This window comes from Suncus etruscus, chromosome 8 (genome assembly GCF_024139225.1).
Source record: "Suncus etruscus isolate mSunEtr1 chromosome 8, mSunEtr1.pri.cur, whole genome shotgun sequence".
Classification (NCBI taxonomy): Eukaryota; Metazoa; Chordata; class Mammalia; order Eulipotyphla; family Soricidae; genus Suncus; species Suncus etruscus.
Genome location: NC_064855.1, coordinates 39,513,460 through 39,523,680, shown reverse-complemented (window position 1 = coordinate 39,523,680; position 10,221 = coordinate 39,513,460). Strand labels below are relative to the sequence as shown.

The 10,221-nt window shown below is 49.2% G+C and overlaps 1 protein-coding gene across 1 annotated transcript; it reads left to right on the top strand.

Moving 5' to 3' along the window:
• Positions 1-4,358: 4,358 nt before the first annotated feature.
• Positions 4,359-8,820, top strand: AMER2 (APC membrane recruitment protein 2). The gene is made up of 2 exons (XM_049778236.1): positions 4,359-5,157; positions 5,467-8,820. The coding sequence occupies exons 1-2, from the start codon at positions 4,359-4,361 to the stop codon at positions 6,348-6,350; spliced, it is 1,683 nt and encodes a 560-aa protein (XP_049634193.1). The 3' UTR covers positions 6,351-8,820.
• Positions 8,821-10,221: the final 1,401 nt, after the last annotated feature.

Below are 10,221 nucleotides of genomic sequence, written 5' to 3'. Positions count from 1 at the left end.
GTTTGGCTGCTTGCTCTAATCCATCCATAGTGTTAGGAACATGGCCCCTAATTAAATCACACTTTTCACTCTCTCTTCTGACAAGCTGCAGTCACTCAACTAGCTGTCACCAACAGAAAATGCAAGAAAGTGTTATGCACTATGTCTGCATCAAAGTTTCTCCAGAGTCTCATTTCCTCATCTAATTAACCTAGAAAGAGTAGGGAGTCAGATCTGAAGAGTCCCAGGGAAAGAATTCCCTGCTTTCTGATATATTGGCCCAGCTCTGGTAGGGGAACAAGAAATAGACCTTTGAGGGATAAGTTATAGTACTTTGGCATCTATTTGAAACAGAAATTAGGACAATCCTAAATTAAACACTAGAATGGTTAATAAGAGAAATAACCACTTTCAGTTCATGTAACTCCAGGATTAACCTGGGAGATATCAAGGGTCTCAATCCCAGGATATGTGGGAACTGTGTCTAGATTTCTTGGTTAATAACATTTTTTTGCTGGTTACTCTGATTGACAGTGCTCCTGTTCCTTCATCTCTGGAAACTCCAGAAGTACCAATAATGACTGTGGAAATTTCAGTAGTCCTGTGGGAAATCTTCCAGAATCACCCTATGGAAAAATCATTCACCTAAGAAACCCAAAATCCCCTGGGCAAAACAGTTTAGGTCTTTTAGAATATATTGGACAAACAAAATTGATTCCAGGAAAGAATAGTATAAAATAATTTAGGGTTATTTATTTATTTATTTTAATTTAGGGTCCTTTAAGTGTAGAAGGCAACATAGGCAAAATAGAATAGGAAACTATCATTACTTTTTTCTATACTTTAAGGGTGCCTGTTGTTTACCTATATGAAACACCTCCAACCTCTGCTCTTCGAGTACTTAATAAAATGTGATATGCTTCCATCTTTAATATCTCTATCAACTTAAACAATGGTTTACACATTGAAAACCTCTACCCTCCAGGGTAGAGGAATGAAATTGCATTGATCAGCCTATAAATTCATTCAGAACTACCCTAGACAGCAGTGGTGTGTTTGTTATGTGTTCCTTCTGTAAACACAGAATAATAAATAAATATTTGTCTCATTTTCTGTAACTGACACCCACTGGACTGAAGTTCTAGGCGCCAATCTGATTGGCTTTAATGTGGTAAACTGCCACATTATCACCTGTTTGAACACCCCAAATTCAGTCTAAGGACATTGACAGCTATGCTAATGGCACTGATGATCCTATTCAAGGATGAGCTGGATGTGGTCACCACTATCAGAAGCCATGCTCATTGTGTGTTGAATTGTGTTCTCATAAACAAAAACAAACAAAACCCCAACATGTTTAATTCCTAGTCTGGCACCTGTCAGCATGAATACATTTGAAAAAGAGTCTTTGCAGTTATGACTCTTTTGAGAATTGAGGGTCACACTGGAGCGTAACCCAATATGGAAGAGTTGGAGATATAGTACAAAGGGGAAAGTGCTTGACTTGCACATGCTGACCTGTGTTCAATTCCTGACACTGCATGCAGTCCCCTAAGAACCACCAGGAGTGGTCTGTAAGAGGGCAGGGCTGGGTTAGAAGATACCCTGGTAAAGGATAAGGGAATGTTCCTTCCTTCTTTCTTCCCTTTCTTCCTACCATGCTTCCTTCTTTTCTTAAGGGGAGTATGGGGTTCCCAAGAAAAGCTCAGGGGCTCCAGAACCAATCTCAATGATATTTTATTAACTAGACCAGAATTTTCAATGCTTCAGTTCAATGATGCAATAATTTTTAGATCCATGGATGCTGTGAACTACTAGTATTCTCCTCATCCCTCAATGCCATAGTGCCCTGGAAACAGTGCAATGCTGGGAGACTGAATTCAGGGGTCCTATAGCTACCTTCCTAGCTCTTTTGTTCTGATTATCCTTTTACTCAGAAAGAAAAGCCCCAACTGAAGGACAAATTTTTACTTGGACCAAAATTAAAAAGCACACACACATGGCTCCAGAACTATCACAAACACTACTTGTGTTTACATTGGTGCATCTGTTATTTTAGAACAATTATTTCTGGGGTCATGTCCTCCATTCTTTCTTCTGTTCTACTCTGATTTTCTGTACCTCTTAAATTGGGCAAGGTAGGCAATAGTAAACAAGGGGAGAAAAAAAAACTAAAGAAGAAAACAAAACCCCAAACGGTGCTTCTGCTCAAAAGAACATCCAATATCTGGTGCTCCCCTGTGTTTGGTGCAGCCTTTATTGGGGGGGGGATTTGGGTCACACCTAGCGATGCTCAGAGATTACTCCTGGCTCTGCACTCAGAAATCACTCCTGGCAAGCTCAGAGGACTATATGGGATGCTGGGATTCGAACCACCACCCTTGGCCCTGGGTCTGTTGCATGCAAGGCAAACACCCTACCACTATGCTATCTCTCCAGCCCCTTGATGCAGTCTTTAAAGCTTTCATCTTGGTGCCTTGATCTTTTCTGTCCCCATGACACCTCCACAGACTGAAGGCAACCTTGCCACTACTCTTTGGATGTCTATGTCCCAAAGGAATGATAACTGTCCAAAGCCCTGGCTGAATCCCTGAATAGGAGCAGATGTGACTCCCAGCACATTGGCAAGTCCGCCTCTCCCCATGCAGGCATGAGTGAAAAAATTTTTTTTCTTTGTATATAGGTTACTTTGTTTTTTTCTAGTCTCAGTCATAATGCTTCCAGAATGACACAGTTCTGCCATAACCAACATGTGATTCCTATTGTAGTGTGTGAGAGAGTTGAGGATGAGTCCCAGTTATTTCCCAAAAGAATGTGAAGAAATAACCAGTGAACTTTCCTTTACAGCCCTCTCTCCTCTGTGTCTCCCAGGACACCCAGGACCTACTTACCAGTGCTAATGGCCACTTAAAAAGAACAGAGACATATCTATATAGAGATATATAGATCGCCGCGTTGTTGATTCAAGTCAAGGGGAATGTGTGTACTAAAACTACTTCCACACTGAAAATTCATATTGCTTTGTGCTATAGATACTGCAGAGGCCAGTCCCTGTCATTAGTTTTAATCCAGCTGCAGTTAGTGGGGACATTAATTTCTGCATTTAAGCAATACTGAGAAAGTGAAGGCCCAGATAATTAGGAGAAAGATTGATATGGACATATATGTTATTAAGTCCTGTTGAACAGCGATATAATAAATGTTTATTACAGAATAATATCATTAGATATATATATCATTTATATATTTCTCTCTGTTGTGTTGTTAATTTAATAAATCCTCAACCAGGCTCATGAAATTGGTGACGATTTTATGATTAGCTGTCACCTTGGAATTAGCACAGAAAAGCCTGATTGGGCTATTTACTGGGACCAAGTTTCTGTTTTCCTCCACTGAGTGGGTCAGAGATGCTGCAGACTCCTGGGGACTCAGGGGAACCCCTCAGGCTCTTTCTGCCCCACATGAAAGACAAGGGACATGTGGAAGGGATGAAGGGAGGGAGGCAGACCCTGGGATCTGAGGTCCACCTGTAAGGGTTGTGGTTTATCCATGTCCCTCTCCCTCGGCTGGGTCATTATGACCACATGCAGCCTGGCTAACAGCTTCTATGTTCTCAGCCCACTAGCTTGAGTCTGGCTGGATTAAAAGCCTGTGTTGTCCCCAAGGACCAGACCTCTTGCCCAGGCTGGAGCTCTTGTACTTTGGCGACAGAGCTTTTCACTGGCATCTGAAGGCTGGCGCCTGTGTTTGTATGGACTCGGAATCCCGAGAGCAAGGCTTCAATATCCATCTGGAGAAATGCAGACAGATGTGAACCTCTGTCCGTGGGGCTGCACCTCTCCCCCGCCCTCCCTGATAAGGACAGACATGAAGGCAGGGGAAAAGCATGATGATTCCCGAGGTCCGGGCTCTGTGCAGACGGAGAGAGCGCGCGAGAGAGCGCGAGCATTCCGTGCCGGGTTGCATCTCTTTGCCCACTTGCGGCGGGGTGAGGCGCAGGTGGGGGCACAGGGACACCCAGGATGGGGCTTCTGCAGAGAGGTGTCCAGGCTGGAGCCGGAGGCCAGCGGTGCGTGAGAGGGAGTGAACGCCATCCCGAGCGAGTCCTTGCAGGCAGGCAGCTGCAGCCTGAGCCCGCCGCCCGCTTTCCGCACACGCACACGCGCCCGCTCGCTCGCGCGCACGGTGCCGCACAAAAGCCTGGCGGTGGCGAAGCGGGTCGGGGCGTTACATAAGGCCGCGGCGGGCGCGGAGATGCTCCCGGACGCGCGCTCCCCGGTCCGCGGCGGGGCAGGAGCGAGTTGACGGAGAAGACCGCGGCGGCAGGGGCCGGGCGCGGCGGGCCAGGGCTGACGACAGTGGCGGATCCGCCGGTTTCCATGGAGACGGGCGGGCGCGGCGGCGGCGGCGGGGCTGTCAGCGCGCGCGGCGGCTGCAGCGGGGCTCGCGCGTCCGCGGGGGGCTGCAGGAGGAAGGCGGCGGCCGAGCCCGGGGCCCTCGCGGCAGACATGGACTTGCCTCGCGACGGCGCCGCCGACCCGCCGGCCGCCGACCCGCCGCCGTCGGGGAGGATCAACAAGGCGGCCTTCAAGCTGTTCAAGCGGCGGAAAGCCGGCGGCCCCATGCCCAGCATCTTCGGGGTCCGGAACAAAGGCGACGGCAGGAGCTCGGGGCCCGCGGGCCTGGCGCGCAGCAAGACCCACGACGGCCTGGCCGAGGTGGCGGTGCTGGAAGGCGGCAAGCGGGACGAGCCGCGCGGCGGGGACGGCGGCGGCAACGGCGGGGCCCCGCGGGCTGCGGGGAGCGGCGGCGGCGGCGGCGGCGGCTGCGCCCCGGCGCCCGGCTCGGTGGCCAAGTCGCACAGCTTCTTGTCGCTGCTCCGGAGGAACGCGCGGCCGGAGGGCGGGCGCGCGGGCGAGCCGGCGGCCCCGGGCAAGGCGGGCGGCAAACAAAAGCGCGGGCTCAGAGGGCTCTTCGGCGGCGTGCGCTGGCCCCGGAGGGACAAGCGCGGCCCGGCGGCGGCGGCGGCGGCGGTGCCCCCGCCCGGCCTCGCCCCGCGCGGCCTCGCCCCGCCCGGCTCGCTCTCCGCCAGCCTCGAGTGCGTGCCCGAGGAGCCGGCCCGCACCGCGCGCCCGCCCGCGCCCCCGGGCCCCGCCGACGGCCCGCGCCAGCCAGCAGGTGAGCTCGCGGGGGGAGACGCGGCGCCGGCCCGGCCCGTCGCCGCCGCCGCCGGGAGCCCCGGGAGCGCGCCCGCCGCCGCCCTCGCCGCCTCCGCCGCCCGAAGCCGGGGAGAAGCCGCCGCTGCGGGCACGGGGCGCGGGCGCGCCGACGAGGCCCGGGCGCCCCCGGAGCGGGGCGCGGGGCCGCCTCCGGCCGAGGACGCGTCGAGGAGCGGGGTGGCCCCGGCGCCCGCGGAGCCAGCGTCCGACCGGCTCGGGCTCCTGTTCTCTGACGTGACTTCACTGAAAAGCTTTGACTCTCTTACAGGCTGCGGCGATGTTATCGCAGAGCCCGAGGACGAGGCGGGCCCCAGCGGCCAGCAGCGCGCCGCCGGGCCGTGGAAGGCGCGTGTGCCCTGCAAGACCCCCGGCGGCACGGCGGCCTTCCAGGGCGGCGGCGAGGAGATGGCGAGCCCCGAGCAGGTGGACGACACCTGCCTGCAGGAGTTCTGGGACATGCTGTCGCACGCCGAGGAAATGGAGGACCAGGGCCGGGTGCCTCCGGCGCGGGCCAAGGAGGCGAAAGCGGCTTCGGGGCTGGAGAACAGGCCTGCTTCGGAGCGCCCCGGAGACGCCCGGGGCCCCGAGGCGGCCAAGGACTCGGCGTCGACTGTCAAGCGCCCCAGGCTCAGCCGGGTCCCCACGGAGGCCCAGCCCGGCGAGGAGCCCCCGACGCCCGGCGAGGAGCCTCAGCAAGGGGTCCGCCACGGCGACGAGGGCCACCGGGACTCCAGCCCGCCCGAGGTCCCTGACGAGGACCCCGCGGGCGGCGGTGGGAAGGCGCTCCCGCCCCAGGGCAACGGCAGCGGGGACGCGGTCGACGGCCTAGACGGCGGCCCCGCTGTGTCCCCCGCTGGCCACGACGCGGCGCCCTGTCCGGCCCGCCGCAAACCTGGCTCGCCCGTGGCCGTGACCGGCCCGCTGCGCACGCCGGGCAGCCTGCCCAAGGACTCCAGGATCCCCATCAGCATCAAGCACCTCGGCCACCTGCCCGCCGCGCCCCCCGCCGCACCCCAGCAGCCAGCCCGGAGTGAGCTGCCCAGAACGAAAATCCCCGTGTCCAAAGTGTTGGTCCGCCGGGTCAGCAGTCGGGGCTTGGCAGGGACCACCCTCCGGGCCGCAGCTTGCCACGACGGTGCCAAAAAGTTGTGAGCACTCGAAACGGACCACCTAGCATGGAACGCGGCGCCCCCTGCAAACCACTGAAAAGCGTGTTGCTGCCCCCAAGGAAAGGCGTTTGGGATGGTCCTTCCCCGGGAGACTGGAAACAGGAGGCCTTTACATCGGTCGCACACACCACCGGAGATGCGGGATGCTGCACGCAGGTTCTCAGTCCCAGAAATCCCTGAGAATTCTTTTCAAGCACTTTTTTTTTTAAAAACTTTTTTTTTTTAAATCTGCTTTCTCTCGCCCCCACCCCTTCCCCAATGTACTGCACACTTGGAAGTCACCTTTACTTGCCTTTGCAGAAAACAAGAAAATCTTAACCCAACCCGAACCCCCTTCCTACGATGATAGTTGGCTGTACCGGGATTCAGAGAGCCTGCCGGAACCCCCCGGATAACCAGAAGACTCCTCTCTATAGGGCTTTCCATCCTTTTTTCCCTTTCCTTTCCAGGAAAAAACAAACAAAACCCGCAAAAAACCAAACAAAGCCAAAATCGACCCTTTGCTGTATCACTGTGGAAAATAACCACAAAGCTGAAAGAGCCAGGTGTTTACCTGAGGAGGAGATCCGTCATTGGCAGGATGCTCGCCTACTTTCAGTGCCAAGTATGCAAATTGGTGAATACCTACTACTGGGGCAATAAAGGAAGATTTGGGTTTGTTTGGTTCAGATCATTTATCTGGGGAGAAATACATGGCCTAGCAGAGTAGGTTTGCAGGTTTGTTTTTATGGTTCTCCCCATCTACTTTCCCTGCAGTGCAGAAAATCAGGATCAGGGAAAGATTTCACTGAATGCCAATAGACACAGTATTTTAGCATTTGTAGACTGTCACCATTTCATGTGTAGATAATACATATTTTACAGTTGATCCAGCTGTTAGCATTTTTTTAATCTGTCATTAACCCCCAAGTTTAAGATCTGGTTTTATAACTAGCTAGGATGACTGTCTCAAATTGCTGATGTTCTTTTTATGTACTGTAAATGCTGGAAAAATTATGGTTTTGTTTTATATGGGTTATTGGACTCTTAAGGTAGGGAGAGACAGGCAGACAGGCAGACAGAGAGAGAACTATTGTGTTGATGTCCCAGATAATTGATGAAGTCTATTTATTTCTCCCCAAACCTTGGCTTATAAAAATTTGGATTTTCAATCATTCCAAAATGAATATAAAGAAAAACAATAGAAAGTAAGCTTTTGACTAAGATGATCATGATATACATTGGCAAACTTATGTATTACAGTTTATTCCAAGATTTTGAAAAAAGTAGTATGCTTCTGTGTATGTTTTCTTTTATTTTAGAATAAAATATTTATTTCAAACATACACCAAAAGGGTCAGCATCTACCTAGATTGTTTTAACGATACACTGTACATTTTTTAGAATACCCATAGCCTCTAATGATAACACAATATCCTCTTTGAAATGCACTTTGGTCAATTTCGTCACAAGACAGAGCTTCTAGGAGTAATTCATGAAATCAGGAAGATTAGGTATCTTAAGGTGAATTTGCACACATGTGAATGACACATGCTGCCCATGTAAATCATTTTCCATAGGGGCTCATTATGCCTAAATAATAAGCTGATATTACATTCTTTTAAGCATTGCTTTTCCTTTTATTAAAGGAAAGACTAGAGCAAGTTAAGTATTTGAAAACCTGTTTTATAATATGAAGGGAGTAATAGAATTAATGGCATCAGAGAATAAATATGAACAAGTAGCACAAAACCCTATGCTCCCTGTTTTAAATTTTTAGTGATGCAACTAGGAATAGTAGTAAAGATTCAATGAATTTCTTTATTATTGACCTTTACTGCATTGTCAGAGCCTAATGCCTTTTCAAAGCATTTTAGTATTTGGTCTCCTGGCATCTATAGAGGGGGTCCTCTAACGGGACATAGCATGAAGTACTCTGAATACACTACCAAGAATTTATTAAGCAATGCACATGTGATCTTGCAGTCTACTGCACAACCCAACAATAGCAACTACTATAAACTTGGATATATTTTAGAAATTCTGTCTTGAGAAAGTGACTTCAATTTGATTTTATGCTGATTATAGTATTTTGACTCAAAATACAATTTATTTACCCTGAGGGAATGTCAAGAAAATAAATTTTATTCCTAGGTATAAAGCAAAGGATCTTAATTTTTTTCTTGTTCGTTCATTTCCTTACAAGGGTTATATTTTCCTTTGCATGATTCCATGATAAAGTTATATCGGTTCAAAGGTACAGAAAGTTAAGAGCACCTGAGGTGCTGATAAGAATATTGTAATAGTAAAGGAAATTAAATTGCCTATTTTGTAAACACTGGAACAAACTATTTTGACTTTTACAGTCTAGGAACTTCTGCATTTATGTCACTATCCTTTATGTTATGTCTTTTTATAAGTAAAGAAAAATGTCAGCAGTGTACCTTAAATTTCCCTTGCCTGTCATTTAATTAGATATATAAGATTTAAAGTATTTTATTTAAAATGTTTTCTATGTATTTTTCTTTTTTGTATTTAATTTATGTATTTAAGAATTCCAGGGGCCGGGAAGGTGGTGCTAGAGGTAAGGTGTCTGCCTTGCAAGCACTAGCGTAGGACGGACCTTGGTTCGATCCCCCGGTGTCCCATATGGTCCCCCCAAGCCAGAGGCAATTTCTGAGCGCATAGCCAGGAGTAACCCCTGAGCGTCAAACAGGTGTGGCCCAAAAACCAAAAAAAAAAAAAAAAAAAAAAGAATTCCAGTGGTAGCCTGGAGTGATATTACAGTGTGTAAGGCCATATCCTTGTACACCTCCTACTTGAGTTCAATCCCTTACATCCCATATGAGCACTGAGCACTAACAGGAATGATTCCTGAGTGCAGACCCAGGAGTAAGCCCTGAGCATTGCTCGATGTGGCCCCAAAACAAAAACCAAAACAAAAAAAAAATGGAATTCTCAGGACCAGAGAAGAGAGATAGTATAAAGGGTAATTGATTGTTTTTCATGCAGCCAACCTGGGTTCAATCCTCATCACCACACATGGTTCCCTGAACCCTCCAGAAGTGATCCAGGAGTACCGCTGGGCTGACCCTGCCTGTTCTCTCAAAGAAGCAAAACAAAATGAATTCCACCCACAGGAATTCGGACCATGAATTAAACCGACTCCAATCAGTAGACTGGGCAGGGTGGGAGAAGGATCAGGCAGTGGCAGGAAGAGGGATTCTCTTCTGGGAACAGACAAGGAATCATATATTTCCTTTTGTGCATGTGCAGATGTGTCTCAAGGGTTCCTTTTATTCATATTAATATAATACATAATTTTAATATCTTTGCTTTGTTATTATTTTTAGTGTGTTACCTATATTGGTAATTTTGCCAATTTGCTGATTTGTTCAGGAGGGATTGAATATAGTTTGTGATACCTTTACAGTGTATGCACATCTCTGAGAGATGTGGTTGATTAGATCCTTTGAGTCAAAGAACAGCCAAATGAAAGGGAAAAAGTTAAACCAAATTGTTGGCTCTGAAATTTGTTAGCCATTTGACTATTTCTGCACAAAGGTACAAAGGTAACCTGACTTTCATATCTAAATTATAAAAACAATATTGCTTAAACCACTTTACTTAAGTTCTGTTTTCTATCACCTATCTGTCTACTTGAATGCAAGATGTTTGATATCTCTAACACAGGGGTCTCAAACTCAGTTTACCTGGGGGCCGCAGGAGGCAAATTCGGGGTGATCCTTGAGTGCAAAGTCAGTAGTAAGCCTTGAACATTGGGGTTGTGTGACCCAAACAACTAAAACAAAACAAAACAAAAAAAGATTCCTCTAGAACAGGGCCACAAAATGTTGTACGGAGGGCCGCAAACG